Here is an 18,557-nt window from a genome sequence, read left to right as displayed (position 1 = left end):
CCCCGCTATTTAACTACAGCAAACGGGCAAATACGGTTGAAAGCGAGTGTATGTAACTTACACAGAGATATATCATAAATTATAGGACAGTTTCTGACTGCTAAAATGAGCTTCTCGTTTAAATTGCCTCGGTCAAACTCAGCACTGCACTCTACTGACTTCAATCCTGGTTGCCGCTCCGAAAGTCCCTCTTCACTTGCAGAAAGTTAAACAGATCTCAACTTTGTCGCATCACCAGACGCGCCTCACCGGTCGCCAACGGTCCCTGCCTCGCGTGTCGTCCGAAATCGCGCGCTCCACATTGAAGTGAATGGTAGACTTTCAACAGCTGCTTTTATAGAAGTTCTGCTTGTGACGTCATGACGAGGAATTTAGAATCTTAGTGACGAAAAGACGATTTCAGTGGCTGCATACTTGCTGCACGTGACGTCAATCGCATTCTTCGCTGCCATAGAGACAGAGCAACAGACGTCATTTCTTGGAATTTTGCGCGTCATCATAATCACATGACTTTTTTTTTTCATGATCACATGACTGAATCTGGCGCTGGGTGCGCGCTGACGTCACGCACCATGTCACGCCCCCATCCGGGGATATATATATATATATTTTATAAAAACAAGAAAACAAGAAATACACAATAAAAACAAGAAACTTTTAGTCACAAAATGCACAACAATGTAGGTTTCTGTTCAAATGTTCAATACTATAGTATGACTGTCAGTGTCGACTATTTTATTTTTATATTTTGTCATTATAAAGATATATCTGAAGTGAACAATATCCTTTAGTATGACTTAAATACATAATGAGGCAACATAATTGGTTCATATAAAGTATTAAAAGTAATTCATTACATTTTTTTATTTAACAACACTATTAATATACATCAAGAAATAAATTTACAAATAACTTATGTTTATTATATATAACAAATGCCAACAGAGGGCGCAAGAGGCCTGACGATAATTGTTGCACTTTACATCAAGAGCAAACCATTGTTTAGTGTTTGATTGTAATGTTTTAGCCAACAGTTTCATTTTGAAACCTCAAACATTTATTTGCATTCTTAGAAATATATAGTTTTTTTGTGTGTGTTGTTAACATGTCTGATGGTCTTCGGGGTCTGCTGGACCCCAAATGACTTTTGCTTGAATTAAAAAAAAAGTTCTCTTTTTCCAAATGGTATGAAACTTCCTACGGCTCTCAACACTGTCTAGATCTACAAAAAAAAAATAAAAATAAATAAAATGGAATTCTATCTGTTTTTATGTAGGCGTGACAAAAATAGTCACACTCGTGGTCTTCAGGGTCCATTGGACCCCAAAAAATAACATTTAATTTTGTAACAGAACAATAGTTATTTTTTTATACAAATATTATTTTACTGTTTATTAATGTTTTTACTCAACATTTGTGCAGTTTTTGGAGGATTTATGATATCTTTTAAATATCTATAAATTAATAAATAAATATTTATTTATCATTGGACTCAAAATAGACAAAATTCATCATCAAAATCAGAAATAACGCAGAACACAGACAGAAATGACAGAAATAAAGTGGCACACTTCCAACAATGCAAAAAAACATTCACAATCCAAAATTATCATGCTCACACACATGCACACACACATATAGAGGAATACAATATACAGCATACAGACTATAAAAACTGTTCGCTTATTATTTGTAAAATAAAATACTCTAAAATGCAGAACCACCGCAAAAATAAATTGGTAACACTAAGACACATTGAAAATGTGCACACACACAGACAGGAATACATTTGTAAGGCTATAAAACAGATAAAAGAGATGAGACCAACTATTGTTCTATTGTTCCAAACTATTGTTCATAGTTGTTCGATTTTCTTCCCAATTTACTTTTTTTTTTACAAATATTTAATTTTTACTGCTTTATTTGCTAATTTGTTATTGCTGTTCAGTTGAAATAAATGATCAAATCTTAAGACTCCAACATTTCTCTTTGTAACATGTTGTTCAGGTTTGATTCTAATCATAATGTAACATTATTGAAAAACTGTTGTTTTTTTCAGTACAAAAACAAATGCTAAACTTTGACAAAAAGTATTTTATTTTTGTTATAATTGTGATTTTATAATATTTAAATATGAATCCAACTGAATCCAACTTTAGAAACTATATCTTTCAGTAATTCAAATAGTTTATAGGCCTAGTGGAGCTCTATAGCCATCTAGTGGTTAAAGTGACTTATTACAAATTTTAACCTGTTTTTTCCAAAAATTAGGCAAAAATCTTACATTCAACCTTGTAAAATTATCCATGGTATCCCCAGGAATGAAAGTTAGAAATCTGGGTCTTTTATAAAGTTTATTTAACATAAAATGCTGTTTTTTTTGTTTGTTTTTTGTAAAAATCCTATTTAAATAAATATTTATAGAAATAATAAAAAAAATCATAAATCCTCCAAAAACTACACAAATGTTGAGTAAAAACATTAATAAACAGAGTAAAATTATATTTGTTAAAAAAAAAAAAAATACTATTCTGTTACAAAATTAAATAATATTGTCTGGGGTGCAGTAGACCCTGAAGACCAGAATTGTTACTTTTTTTGAAGACCATCAGAGGGTTAAGTTGCTAAATAAGTTCAACAGCACAAGTTTCATCCATATTCCCAAATGCACGTTATTGTGATAAAAGTACCGAAGCATAGAAGAAAAATAATACAAGGAATGTCCATTTTTTGCCACAAACTCAACTCTGTTGAACAGAATAGTACCAATGGGTGAAATGTATAAGGATCTATGTTGTCCCACAACCGTATTTATTTTTCGTTCTTCTTTGGAAAATAAAAAAATACAAGACTTAAGGACTTTTACACGTCACTCAAAAATATGATTTTAGGGATTTCCTCAGATAAATATTGCTCATTTCAGAGAAATGTTATAAACAGTCTGGTTTTACCTGCGTGATTCCTTACAGACATTTTTATTCACATTGGCATCTAATGAATTGTATATTTGATCTGTTAATGTATATTCTGTAAAAATGTTATATTTATTATCATGTTTAATTTTAAAGCAATAGTTATGTATTTCTTTATACTCATTTAAACAATTTTATTTTGGAGCAGCTCAAAAGTTTATGAAGACATGAAAAAAAAACTCAAAATAGACAATGTCATCAAATATTATTTATTATTTCAACATGAACATATACAGTATATATATATGAAGAGTTCAGATGCAAAAGCCTCTAAGTGCCATTTGAAATTTTCTTCTAGAATGATCATTTTTATCAAGCTCGTATATTTAAGTTCAGTAATTTCAGTTAAATTGCAATGAGGATTACCTATTAATTGTCATTTAAGTGAAATTACTGAACTTGAATATAAAAGCTTTATAAAAATGATCATTTTAGAAGAAAATTTCAAATGGCATTTAGAGGCTTTTGCATCTGAACTCTTCATATATATATGTAATCAACATAAAGGGCCATAATAATAATAATAATAATAATAATATCGTGAAGCTCTTCTACATGATCCTTCCATCCTGGCTTAGCGTTGCACACTTTTGACCTGGGTTTATATAATGGCCAACGCGAGATACCAAGGGACTCCACAATAGCTACATACAGGGAACATAAATCTTACAATGTTGTACATTCTTACAGTTCATATCCCGACACAACAATCCATCTTTTGGGACCTTAACGTTACCCAGCAAAGCATCGGACTGATATACATTAACCACGATGAAGTTTAACAATTCATCCTCCACTATCACCTTCCCATTATCTGTTTTATAGATTGCAGGTTTTGTACGGGGACAAGCCGAGCCCCCATCAGCTGCACACGCCGCCGTGACTAATCTCTGTTTATTAATTATTGTCATTAATGATTTATCAATAAATTATAACCGGAGGAAGAAGTGAAAACAAGGTTTTAGATGTACGGCAGAAGAAGAACTGTGCAGACTTTTGGTTCACACCAAGGTTGATCCACACAGGTCAACTGCTCCGCAGCACCTTTCCACTCTCGTTACAGAACCTACAGGACCACAATGCATGGAGCTCCCACTCTCTGAACGTTTTGGGTGGATCTTCAATATCCAGCCACACTAAAACCGTAAACCTAACTAATTTCAGCTCCAGCCATTAGGTCCCCTGAGATCTCTGTCCCACTCCAACTCACCCCAGCCAGGGAAGGGCTTGTCCTGCCTCCCTCCCGGACTCGCGTCGGGCAACCACGAGAAGCTGAAGTGGACCCCATCCGACACCCACCTAGCGAAGCCTTCACTATTGATCTTCATTCACCATGAGAGATATAAAGCAGCTACTCGCTGTAGTAAGAGTGCTTCACCTGGTCGAAGGCGCTGAGGGAGTGAGGGCGCCACACCACCTGACGCCGTGGGTCATTCCCATAGATATGGTGTGGAGTGACGACACCCACCACCACCCAGCACCGTCCAAAACAGCTATCCCGCGAGAAAGCACAACACAGAGACCCTCTATCACCCTCTGAGCAAAACTCTTCCCGGTTATCTGGTGATCTCCTATTGGTCTTCACTGCAGATATGAAGCAGTTTCTCAAGACGGGTGCTTCATTAGGCACTGTGGAGAGTGGTTGTGTTCATAGTGCGGCAATCTGACACATTATAAGACACTGTGTGGGTTTTCTTCCTTTAAATCTTCAAAATCTTTCTTCAATCTTCCCTAGGCCTGCTATATAGTATGCGAAAAACAGTACACCAACAGAGTAGTCTGTTACGAACATCGAAAAACAGTCCCCGGATGACCTACTTCTTCCAGCTTCACGCACATTCCATGGACACTTTACATCCATGAGGCCACAGGAGAGGATTAACGGATGGCAGTGAAGCGACGCAACTGAACTAAAGCTGCTGGTAGATCACATGACGTATAAAACATGATGGATGTAGAACGTCCGAATTACATTTATACTATACATATTCATAGCCTACTATATTGTGAGTGACATTCACGGCTGTTACTCTATGTTAGACAACAAATAGCTGCGATTTCTTGCCACAACAAACATTTTGGAAGGAAAAGTCTAAATATAAATGGAATCAGTACATAAAAGCATAATATTAAAGCCGAACGAGAAACAGTGAGCGCCCCGCTATTTAACTACAGCAAACGGGCAAATACGGTTGAAAGCGAGTGTATGTAACGTACACAGAGATATATCATAAATTATAGGACAGTTTCTGACTGCTAAAATGAGCTTCTCGTTTAAATTGCCTCGGTCAAACTCAGCACTGCACTCTACTGACTTCAATCCTGGTTGCCGCTCCGAAAGTCCCTCTTCACTTGCAGAAAGTTAAACAGATCTCAACTTTGTCGCATCACCAGACGCGCCTCACCGGTCGCCAACGGTCCCTGCCTCGCGTGTCGTCCGAAATCGCCCGCTCCACATTGAAGTGAATGGTAGACTTTCAACAGCTGCTTTTATAGAAGTTCTGCTTGTGACGTCATGATGAGGAATTTACTGCAAACTTGCTGCACGTGACGTCAATCGCATTCTCCGCTGCCATAGAGACAGAACAACAGACGCCACTTCTTGGAATTTTGCGCGTCATCATAATCACATGACTTTTTTTTTTTTTTTCATAATCACATGACTGAAACTGGCGCTGGGTGCGCGCTAACGTCACGCACCGTGTCACGCCCCCATCCGGGGATATATATATATATATATATATATATATATATATATATATATATATATATATATATATATTTTTTTTTTTTTTTAATAAAAACAAGAAATACACAATAAAAACAAGAAAAAGCACAAAAAACAGTATACTCAAAGACAAAGTAAGCAAGGCAGTAAATAAGGGACAGTCCAATAAACAATAACAAATCACAAAACATGCACATAAATACAGGAGGTGATATTTACAATGAAATCATAAACAAAGAGAGTCATAAAACAATTTTAAATCAACACAAAAAAGTTTAAAGTTGGGCTTATAGATTCAGTTACTTTACATTTATGAAGATGAAATTCACCGCATAAAGTAAGCAGTTTTAATCTGTCATCCATCTCCTTTGACCCCGAGTCCCAAATCAAAAACAACACATTAACAACCTCAAAAGTAAAGAGTTTGTAATAAGCCAAAATGTCTTGATTATGACAACTTGACATTAACCAAGAAATCATAACCTGTCACAAATATCATAACAGGTCTAATTATCAAACTTAAAGAAGTTATTTAGCTTTGCGTTAACATTACATTACTGTCATATGTGGTTGGTTTTGACTTTGGCCGTCATGACACCATTATAACTGTGACATGAATATTTTACTTGTCCTCAAGTAAAGTGGAACACATTGTACTAGTTATAAAGATGTCATTAAGGGTTATTACACTGTCAAATGTTTTAACAACAGTGTCATTAATATTTCCCCTTACCTCAAGTAAAGTGGAACACGTTGGACTTGGTATAAACATGGCAGGTTGACAGGTTATGATTTCTTGGTTAAAGACATTTCTGTCTTTGTTATTGTCAAGTTGTCATAATCAAGACATTTTTTGTCTTTGTTAATGTCAAGTTGTCATAACAAAGACATTTTAAACAATGTCAACTTTGCATTAAAATTGTCATAATTTACAGAATGACACTTAATGACAAAAGTCATAAACATTCATAAAGACTCCTTCATGTTCATGACAGGTGTTATGTCATGTTTATGACAGTGTCATGTCAGTCTTATGCACACCCCTTCAAATAAAATGTACCGATTAGACCCGCAAAGGAAAACAAGCGCTCTACAGGAGCTGAAGAGGGAATGATTGTGTTGAACCTCACAAACAGCTGTCTAATAAGTGGATACTGGTTCAAGATGTCCAAATCCTTCCTCTGATCTTCTAGGATTCTGGCTCAAAGTATTTTGAGTATTTTGAAAATACAAAAATACTCATCCTAAATGTATTTAAATACAAATTACATTTGATTTTTTCCAAAGGCTTTAAAATACAAAATAGTATTTTGTATTTCAAATACGTATTTTAAATACATGTATCTGAAATACTGCCCATCCCTGAAGGTTAACAGAAATGAGATAATTAACAGCAGTGTAATGCACACAATTCACCACAGGAGGGCGTTTAGACGTTTAGAGTCTTTAAATTGATATTACAGATATAAGAATATATTTCCATTAAACAAAAGCAAACTTTTCTAGATTTTTTTTTACTATGTCGCTTTAAATTAATAATTTATCAAACAATGTGAAATAAATGCAAAGTGAGTACAGAGTTTAGTGCAGTTTTCCTCTGGCGCTCTGAATACGGTTCAGCAGTGTAATTCACACAGTTCACCACAGGAGGGCGATTAAACTCCATTTTCAACAGAATATCGCAGACAGGGGCGGCGCTAGGGGTGGGCTAAGGGGGCTGTTTTCAGTAAAGCCCCGAAAGTTTTTATTTCCTTGCATTGTACACACCATCACTGAGAGAATTTAATTAATTAAATGCAGGGGCGGTTTCTTCATTGGGGCGATTGGGCGACGCACCACCAAAGTGTGAATCACATTCACTATCTCATTCAACCAGAGAGTTACGCTAGCTGAAAATCGCCCAGAGTGTTCCCATAGACTTACATTCAAAGATGTTTTTTTTCGAACTGCAGGCACTGCAACGCATTCTCTATGGGTTCCGGGAGGGCTCGCACGCACTAACGTGCTTACAGTACATCATCATACGTATCCTTAACTTGTGCAGCGATTGGTGGAAACAAACATACACTATTAAAAATCTTTAATATTAATTAAGTGACAAATAATATTTTAAAACAATTTTGAATTCAAACAGCAACAATAAAAAATGAAACACTACTTTTTTATCTTTATCAAATTGATTTTTAAAAAAAAGCGAGAGCGAGAGAGACTGTTGGGACATCTCGCGAGTTGTGGCTAGTTACAGACAGTTGAACTTGAACTATGGCGTTATTTTTCAGTCAAAAGTTACGAGCGCGTAAGACATGCTCACGAGCACATTATGTTATTTCACGGGCGCGAAAATGAACCTTCAGCTGGCACGAGAAAAGTAATCGCACACAAATTCAACAACCGAGAGGTGTACCGGTAGCTGCGAGCGAGCGCCTGGCATACTCTCATAGGTTAACTCTGCTTGTACAATGGAATCCTGCTCGCGCGCAGCGGGCTTTTGCTCGCAAAGTGCTGTTTTGCTCGCGCAGTGGATTTCTGCTCGCTCAGCTGATTTCTGCTCCCTCGCGTCTACATGACTTTTGACAATTTGGGGGCGGGACCTATGGGAGGGCACTGGCCCTCTTATGATTGGTCGCCTTTCATCGTCATCACAACCACAGAGACATCCTTCTACCTTGATTGACAGCTCTCATTACAGGAAGCACGGAGTAAAGGCCTCATTATGCTTCTGCGTCAACTCCACGGCGTAGCTACGTCGTCACTACTACGGCGTCGTGGCCGTTTTATACTTCTGCGTGAGGTTGTGGTGCTTCGCGGTGCATTTCGCCGCCAGAACGCTAGGGGGGTTCGCGAATCTCTTTGGTTAAGTGCGCCGCGAGCGAAAGAGAGATAATGTTGTTGCAGCTGGGCTGGAGCTATCTAATCGACGTTGAATAACAAGACGACACAAAACTTTATCCCCACAGAATCAACACGGATGTCCAGGGCCCGTTCCACCCATTGACAGTAAAATAAAGGTTCCACCCGAGCTGCCATAACGATACCTGTTCGAAATGACTTGAAGGATTTTTCAGTCTCCACATGGAACTGTGCTATGGCAGGATAATGTGTCCCGTGTATTATGATGTAACCGTGAACATTGTATTGAAAATAAACAACAAACTGTGTTTCAAAACAAACGTTGATTTATTTATTGCGAGAAAGTTTATTGCGAGAAAGAAAGAAAAGAATATAGACATATATATTAACAATGAAATAAAAAAAACAGTTTATTTTTAGTTTAATTCTTTATTTAACGTTACTTTCTTTAAGAGTGTTATAATTAAAAGAACGAGGGTGCAAATGTTAAAAATAGCGCTATAACAGGAGGGGGAAATCGGAAAAGCTACACTCCTGAAATTATGTTTAATCTGACCAATCAAAGCCCTTGCTGTCTGCGTCGCCTCGACGCGTAGTTACAAATTTTGGAGGTGCACGTCGAGCTACGGCGGAGGGGTCGGAGAGGGGTTCGCGTCGACGGATAGGTGTCTGCGGGGGTACGCCGTCGATTCGACGCAGAAGCATAAAACAGGCTTAAATGTATCTTACGGAAGACGGAGTTCAGTAACACACTGCAAAGTGGACGGAATGGCGGCGACACCTGAAAAGCTGTAGGCGTAAGTGATATTGATATATGATGGGAGCTATGTGTTTGACAATGTAGCAATTTAATCTGAAATTTGTTTGGAACATATAGGCTGACATAAGCTAATCAACCTTAACTAGCTAGTTTTAAGCAAACTCAGCAGGGGCTAAGCTGTCTCTCATCAAACTAACGTAACGTTAACTATAACATTTAGTCAGTTCTGCATGTGTAAAACAAAACGTAAAGTATGGCCAGTGGTTCCCAAACCTCTCATGGCAAGTGTGTTTTAGTTGAACTAGTGGCCGTTTATGTTAGTATAATCCAATTTAACTACACGTCACAACTTTTCCAACCCCCCCGCCCCCTTGCTATTTAAAATGGATTAATTAATTAATTAATTAATGAATATGTATTCAATATATTCTTAAGTGTTCATTTCATGTTGTTTTCCACTTCAACAGGACATAGTCAGACGTGAGATTACTTCCAGGCTGATCATTAAATTAGAGTCAGCACTTTCAAGAACACCTCTTGACTTGGACCTCTTACAGTTTGCATGTCGGCAGGAGCTGTACCTCTGGGAAGCACTGTCAAGGCATGCTAATGTCCCCCCAGATATTGTACAGGCGTTAAGAGATTTCCTCCATCTGGTCATGGACCACATTGAAAATGCTGAAGTTACCAGCAGTACTGTTGAAACTGTAGCTGGAGAGATGGGGCGTCCCAGGTACAATTTAGAGAAGGAGAGACTTGTTGAGCTTTTGGAGATAAATCTGTCTGTGAACTGCATTGCAAAGTTACTGTGCGTTTCAGCCAGTACAGTTAACAGACGGATGAGGGAGTTTGGTCTCTCTGCCAGACAGAACTACAGCAATGCTACTGACCAGGAGCTTGATAATGCAGTCCAACGCATCAAAAATGAAATGCCCACAGCAGGCTATCGGATGGTCAAAGGGAGGCTAAAGTCCATGGGAATCCACGTCCAGTGGAGGAGAGTTACTGCATCAATGCATCGAGTGGACTCGCTTGGGATTCTTTCTAGACTGACTGGACTGGGCTGCATTGTGCGAAGAACTTACTCTGTCAGGGGGCCCCTTTCACTGTGGCATGTCGACACTAACCACAAACTTATCAGGTCAGTACTGTACAGTACAGTTTATTCATTATTTATTTATTTTGTTAAATATAATGATGCAGACACTGATAGATCTCAAAGCATAATTACGTTGCCATGACATTTCTACAATAAAAATCCAGGTTGAAACTGGTAATGTGGTTCTTTATTTTGTTCCCATCAGGTACAACATTGTACTTTTTGGTGCAGTGGACGGCTACTCCAGGAAGGTAAGATTTCATTTCATTGGGTCTTTTCATGTGTTGGCCTTCTGATGTGTTGGCCTTCTTAAAAATTGCTATGATGTACAACAAATAATTACATGTTTGCATTCAGATGGCTGAAATACTACCTTGTTGACGTGGGAGAAAAAGTTATAATATAGGATGCCGCATGGTAGTAAGAGTTAAATAAAATTATTTATTATTTATCTATTTAAAATGTTAAATTATCAGATTCCCTGAGGCATGAAGGGACCAGAGTGTAATCCAACTGTACATTTAAGATATGGACAAATAGAAAATGTACATTTATGAAAATTTCTCATAACAGGTGATGTGCTTGAATGCTGCAACAAACAATCGTGCATCAACCGCATTCACTGCCTTCAAAAAAGCTACTGAGAGGCATGGAATACCTTCAAGGTAAGTTTTTACAGGCTTCAAGGTACAGTAACAAACATGATAGATGTTATATTTTAAGAAAGATTTTACTGTAAACTCAGGGTTCTCAAGGATTATAATTTTAAATGACACAATGTAGCACTTTATTTCTGTGTATTGTACATCTCTGACAGATTTTAACACACTGGTCATCTGTGTGTGTGCACTTCAGGGAGTGGAGAATGTTGAAATAGCCCGATATATGTTCACTGTCCGTGGAACTGATCGAGGAAGCTTCATGTCAGGAAAAAGTGTCCATAATCAAAGGTTTTCACTTTTTTGTATTTTGGATACTTTTACCAAACTAATAAAGAGGTATATTGTGTGTAAAATCATAACATAATAACATTTTATCATTCCCTTGATTGTTAAAATAATCATTTCTAAATCCGTAGGATTGAACGTTTGTGGCGGGATGTCAGAACATGTGTGATATCAAAATATTACAACGCACTCCACAGCCTAGAGAAGGATCACCTTCTTGATGTGTCCTCCAGAGGTAAGGGTTTGTCTCATCATTTTGTGCTATTTATCATCTACTTTCTGTAGATTGTTGTACATCTTGGTCAGTTAAATGTTTCCTGTGTCTGTTCTATTATTATTTGATTTGTGCATGTTTGTAAGGTTTGTTGTTGTCCATCTTCTGTTGTTGATTTATTATTATTTTTTTTTAATCCTATCATTGTGGAATTTTAGAAATGGTTTAATGCTGGGGGAAAAAAAACAAATCAATGAGATGTATTTACAAAAGGCAATTCAATGATTAATGTTATGTTTTCAAAGCTCATATGTGAAAGTGACATACTCCGACCCTGTCCCTTTGTAGAAGATCTTTTGACAGTCCACCTGACATTCCTTCCTAAACTGAAGGCAGACCTGGAGGCTTTTGTGGAAGGTTGGAACAACCACCCACTGAGAACAGAAGGGAATAAAACTCCTGAGCAAATTTGGCACACAGGAATGATGCTTCGACCGATTGACCAGCCAGAGAATCTTGAGGTATTTTTTTTTCCTTTTAAAACAACTAAGTTGTAACAGTACATTTTTATATCCAAAATAAGCTGTTAATGTTACCTTGAAATGGCCCACCGGGCTCTAAACAGTGTAACACATCTTCAGCTGGTGAAACAGTCACAATTGATGCAAACGTTGGTAATACAGTTCATATGAATTCAGTAACCTCTTCATTAGGTACACTTGTACTGTTTAACACCCATACGAATATTTAAGCACCTGATCAAATCAATTTGTTGCATAGTTATACAAACCCTGAATATTTATCTTCAGCTAATGTTGAAAAGCCAAACAATTGGGATGAACAGATTACATTAGATGCTAAACATGGGATGACTAATGATAGCGGTATTTTTCTGTCTTGTTCGTATGTCAAGATATTGAAGAGCCGGATATTGACTGGGATGTTGCAGCTGACTATGGAGAAGATGTGGATGGTGTGATAGTAGTCCCTGAATTTGAGTGTCCACTGAATGAACAGCAGCTAGTAGAGCTTCAGGTGCTGATTGAAGAAAACGGAGACACTGACACTAGAGACCTTTACCTCGTATGTCATGAATATGTGCTTCAGGCTTTGTCAGGTGTTTAATGTTTGTTTTTGTGATCAGAAAGTGATGTAAATAAAATATACAACCACAGTTAAATCCTTAGATTTATTCTTTTTAACAATAGAACAACTTTGTTGTACACTTGTTTGTACACAGTATAAAATACAAACAAAGCACAGAAAAGCTAACAACAACCACAGTTAAATCTTTAGATTTCTTTTTAACAATAGAACAACTTTTTTTTTACACTTGTTTGTACACGGTAGAAACAAAGCACAAAAAGGGTAACAAATTACTTACCAAGTAACTAAAATAAGTAACAAGGACCTTAAATGCTACTTTAGTGTCTGCTGAACTCGTAACCACCACAGATTGCCTCGGTTAGGTTGTTTTCAAAATCTTGGTATGTGGCTAAGTGGCGTGTAGGAAAAGTAATGGCAACAGCACAAGCATTGACAATGGGATAACAAAGGCTATGTGTCCCATAGCGGGAGTCGCATTCATGATCAAAATTAACAGTTATCTTGAATGCCTCTCTCTTGGATTCGATCAGTGGAACATGTGCCTGACCTGTGACCCACTGAAGGAAGTGACTTTGTGCCACGTGACTTTGACCTTCAGGGCTGCCCTCTTCTTGGCTGTCTGCTTCTTCTCAAAGACAAATACAAATAATTAATTTACAACATTTCTGTTCGTACAAATGCATTCGTCATATTAATGGCGGGGGTTTGACAGAATACACATACATAAACCTAAAGAGGGAATAACTAATAAAAATAGAATAAAATGAAACCGGTGGAAAACAAGTGTTCCAAAATGATATTATGGTAAGAGTGATGGACAAGGATTATAGAAAAAGGTGCTCAGCACTGTGTTACCTCTGTCTTCCAACTTTTGCAAGAAATCCTGTAGAAAATTGATGATCCGCATCTCTCGCTGTCGTCTCACAGATCCTTCCTCACTGAAATCAGGAGATAGCGCAAGCAGAAGGAAGTCTACATTCACCTAAAATAAGGAAGCAAATCAAATGCTTAAATACGGTAAAACAGTAAGGATTGCAGATTTAAATTAAAGATTCAGTTTATGTTTTGGCCTGAAGCGTTTAGCTCTTTGAACACGCATTTGAAGGCAGCTTTAAAGTAAAAATTCAGAATATGCCATAAGAGCAAGTCATCAGTGTCTAACAGTGCCTGTTCTAATAATTCATTCACAATGTTACTGACTTCCTGTAAGTGGCCGGGGACAAAGAGCTGCTGGCACATCTGGGTGTGCTGTGCTAACCTAATCCGTAGAGCCTCAATCCCTCACGCAGCTGGTTCAAGATCGGGATCAGCCTCACCAGTCCATGCAAAGCGATGGCACTAATAAACAGTAAGAAAATATTAGTGTATTGATTCAGAGTTAAATTGTTAACACTAAAGCATTTTGTGAGAAATATTTATGTGTTGTGTTTATGTTAACTTACTCTGTGATGGCCTTTTTTTGGTCAACATTTATTGGCCCAGTGTAGCCACATGCCACAATCGCATCTGATAAATCTATCAGCTTTTCTCCACCTTCTGCATTTTCCACCTGAAAGTAGAGACACAACTTGATATTTGCAAAAAGAGACAAACATTGTCTGATAACTATATGTCTGACTTGGAAAAATGTATGCATTAAACATTTAAATACCTCTGTCATCAGATTTTTAATATCCTGATCAGTGACTTCGAGTACACCCAAAACTTTGTCCATCTCCCCATGGCACAAGAAATGGTAGCACCATTTTGTAAGGAAGTTTTGGCGCTTTTCCACTGCATAGTACGGTACGGTTCGGCTCAGTACGCTTCGACTCGGCGAGGAACAGTTCGGATCGCTTTGCGTTTCCACTGCAGTAGTACCCCTTCAAAGTGTGTGGGACTGATCGTTATTTGCGCGCGCCTCTACTGCCATGACATCATCTTGAAAGCGCCACATTTTCAAACCCACAACACAGGAACAATGGAGACTATCGAGGGGATGGTGTTCCTGATTCTCGGTATGTGGTTGTTTTTAACTGCTAGACGGAAAAATGTGTTTAAAATGAGGCTGATGGCAGCAAAACAAAAATACTGCTAAAAAAGTGTTTCGTGTCTCGTGTCGCAAATCCAATGACGCTAGTAGTGATGATTCTGTCTGACCAATCAGTGATCTGCAGTGTTTCACGTCACATTTTAGTACCGGTACGGTACGCTTGGAACCTCAACAGACCAGGTACCATTTAAAGCGTCCTGAAGCGAACCGTACTGTACCGTACCATGCAGTGGAAAAGCACCACAAGTGAGCCGTACCGAACCGAACCGTACCGTACTATGCAGTGGAAAAGCGCCTTTTGGTGCAGGACCCCCCTGCACCAAACTTGTGGCAAAAATCTCCCCACAAGTCCTTTTGTGACAAAGACAAAAGCTATTTCCAACAAAATGGCAGTGGACTTTTACTACCTAATTAAACAATACAAACTCATATATTTTACAAGACAGACTGTGGCACCTACTTGAAACTGTTGTCCTGGTAGTCACAAATACTGTATTTAGGGTTTTTGCCCCTTTCCCCATCTCCTTCAAAAAAACGTGCTTCAATTCCACACACCATTTCTGTAAAGAACAAAAAGCTGCTTTTGTCAAGTATATTAGACATGTATAAGATATTATTCACATTGATAATCTCTTAAATGTGCTTTAATCATGTGTGTTGACCTTAGTGGGGCACACATACCAGTAAGGAACTCCTCTTTACGAAGAGCGCCTTGGTCTATTCCATTTTCTCCAATGAAGGAGACCCTGAGGAGATTCTTTGGGGAGGCCTGTTTTTGCCTGGCCCACTGTTTCAGCCCCCTTTCAAACAGGTCCTCCCTTGTCACATTGATGTTGAATGACTGGGATGTGTCAACTTTCTTTTCAAGTGACATCAGAATGTCTGATACGCTACACAACAATAGCAAAACGTCTAATAAAAATAGTTGACTGCACAATGGACAAGAAACCTATGAAAATAAAAAATAGCAGTGTTAAATATACATAAAAAAATGCAGATGTACTCTTTAAGATGTCAGATGTAAACATGCTCTTTGATGAGAAAAGATCATGTAAAACATTTCACTGGTTAATTCTTAAAACCTAAATCTTAAGAAGAAATAGAAGCAATTTGCTCACCTTACTCTCCGAATGTGATGCCTGCACATCACCAGATCTCATAAATGAAACTCATAAATGTATGGCTCAATAATATGAAATGTATAATCTCTTCATTTGTATTGATAGCTTACCACTTCGTCATCCAATTCGATGATGTCATCATCACAATGGGGCTATAAAATTAAATATCAAGACTTGATGACTTCCAAAAAAGTAATAGCTAAAAACAACAGTGCCAGAAACAATTTTGGGTTAAGCTGACTGGGGCACTGCTAACATGGTCCCACCATCCAATAGTGAAATTTAAGAAATGACACAATGACCAACCTGTACATCGAATAAGGAGAAAGAACATCAAATTTATAGATTCAAATTAGCAAGCTATACCTCAACCTTGACTTTAGACTGGATGCATGTCTTGACATGGAGACCGAGGAGCTGCAGAGGCACATACTCTTGGCATGACACACACCGGGCTTTCGGCATGGCCTGGAACTCCAGAGCTGTGAAGGGTAGGGGAGAAATGTCCAGTGTGTTCTGGATGGGCATAATGTAGAGACATCCCTTGCCTCCCCAGCTCTTCACAAGGCTCGCCCCTGTGTATCCTTCCTCTTCAGGTGTCAACAAGTTGAGTTTTCGTTGACCTGATCCTCCTGTTTAAGTTCAAATATTAAACAAATATTTATTTTCTGCCCCTTACTGGAAGGATCATGCTTTTCAAACATGAGAACTTGATAACAAACAAAAAGATTCAATAAATTTCCTTTGCTTGGAGAAAAAAAGTAAACTTCAATCTCTTGCTTTTTACCCATGGCTTTGTGCAGCATCCAGGCACCCTCCAGTTCTGACATCTTTGGATATGTCTCAGAAAGAATGTGTGTAATCTATGAATTTAAAGTGTGTGAGTAAGATTAGCAAATATTTATCAAATCAATGAGCTCAAGACAAATCTGTTCATTAGGGTTATTGGCAGCATTCCAAAAATAAATGATATGGTTTTGGTGGCTAGGATTGGGGCTACTGTTTTCACTGGATATGCTGTTTTAGTAATAGTATAGGATAAATTTATAATTTATTTCAGTTCTTACTTCGTTATAAGCGTCATACCACATACCTCATTATGGCAAGCATCCTCTGGAACATTTACAGTCCTTCTTCCTAACCCAGCTTGTAAAAGCATTAGCTCATCAGATGGTTTGGGGGTTCTCTCTGTTGGGCTGTCCAGAAGAAAGAATTGGACTGGCGTTGTTTTGGTACCTGACCTTTTTTTCGACGATCGTGTAGGAGGCCTACACTTCTGCTTATCTTTAAATAGTCCAGGGAAACACCTGTAGAAAGAGTAGTAGATGAAATTCGAATTAATTTGAATCAGCAATCAAACAACTGTGTGAGGGACTGAAGAGGGCTGTTAACAGCTGAGATGCATCCTTTGAACAACATCCCAACCTGGTCATATCCTTTTGAATCGCAGTCTGTGCCGGTCCACGCACCGCATTTTCCCTTCGTGGTTGCTGGGGTGTGTCCTGCCTGGAGCCTGATTGTGCATTGCACTGTCCCTGAACTTCATTGTTCATTCAACATAATTAATTCACTGACAACATATAACTTCAGTTGTTTTATAAGCTGAATGAATGGGCTCTATGCACAGCGGTATTTCCGGTGAAGGTGTAAGGATGCTCAATTACTCCCGCCGATCGTAGAGTCCAATGCAATACCGAGAATTTATATTGAATTTTATACTCCATGGTTATAGTAAAGAAACGTTACTCACGAAAACAGACACCCCTTGTTGTGTTTATGCTTCTTTTTAAATTATATTAAATAAACATAACTATATAAAATTACATCTAAACGTATGAAAGTTTCGTTTCAAAGATGGGAGGACAGTACATTTTGAAGACTCTGCCATAATCCCGTTTTCCTCGATTTTCCACCATTTTAATCTCCCCAACCGGAAACTGAAGAGCATCCTTGCGTCAAATGTGGAACTTGTGCGTGCATATAGCCCATAGGTGAGCTGTATGATGATGACAGCAACACTTCCATGACGAATGTTGTTGAAGTTGTTTATGAAGTTGAGTATTTATATATTGTTATATGTATACGGGGAAACCAACATAATGTAATCAAACCACACGTTGTCTAGAGATGGCAACGCAACCTAGTAACGATAGTTACTGAGTCATGATACATACCGTTTGGTTTAGGATTGCTCAATGTAGCTCTCATCCTGGCCACCAAATCGAGGGCCATATTGCGCAAATCTTCCTAGAGGAATGGGGAGAAATAAAGAAATGTAACTGAAACAAACAGCACCACAAATTGAACTACTTTAACGTAATAAACTATTTTTGAAAATAGTTTACCTCCTATTTGGCGTCCGCCATTTTCATTTACATCTAATTATAAATGGCAAGATGAGCTGGGATCCACACAAAAATACAACAAGGGACAATGTGAACATGTGTGGCTAAGTTAATCAACATTCAAAACAGTATTTTACTGCATTGGATGTTAGCCTGCAAAATCAAATGCATTAACTCAGCCTCAATAAGAATAGCACATTTAACGTTACATGTGAAAACAATTATGTTATGATTCTAGTTGTCTAAGAACGTTTTAAAATGAGTGTGTCGGGGGATCAGCATCACAAGTATTGGCTGAGGCATTAGCTACAGAACGAATATGCTAACTTAGCTAAGTTACATTACTTATTACTCATATGTAACGTTAATGTTACTAAACAAA

The 18,557-nt window shown here is 37.9% G+C and overlaps 1 protein-coding gene and 1 pseudogene across 1 annotated transcript; one reads left to right on the top strand and one right to left on the bottom strand.

The window, feature by feature from the left end:
• Positions 1–9,563: 9,563 nt before the first annotated feature.
• Positions 9,564–12,695, top strand: LOC148997589 (uncharacterized; annotated as a pseudogene).
• A 106-nt stretch (positions 12,696–12,801) lies between these two features.
• LOC120477739 (uncharacterized) lies at positions 12,802–17,383 on the bottom strand. The gene is given in 13 exon segments (XM_089120120.1): positions 12,802–13,302; positions 13,533–13,659; positions 13,878–13,936; positions 13,939–14,015; positions 14,120–14,226; positions 15,030–15,060; positions 15,170–15,269; positions 15,391–15,658; positions 15,828–15,848; positions 16,197–16,462; positions 16,618–16,693; positions 16,924–17,137; positions 17,256–17,383. Coding segments are annotated over 13 exon segments (1,782 nt in total). The 3' UTR covers positions 12,802–12,994.
• Positions 17,384–18,557: the final 1,174 nt, after the last annotated feature.

The sequence above is a fragment of the Pimephales promelas genome, chromosome 2 (genome assembly GCF_988280905.1).
Source record: "Pimephales promelas chromosome 2, fPimPro1.hap1.1, whole genome shotgun sequence".
NCBI classification, from domain to species: domain Eukaryota; kingdom Metazoa; phylum Chordata; class Actinopteri; order Cypriniformes; family Leuciscidae; genus Pimephales; species Pimephales promelas.
Note: the sequence above shows the minus strand (reverse complement) of the source record. Positions and strands in the feature narration are given on the sequence as shown.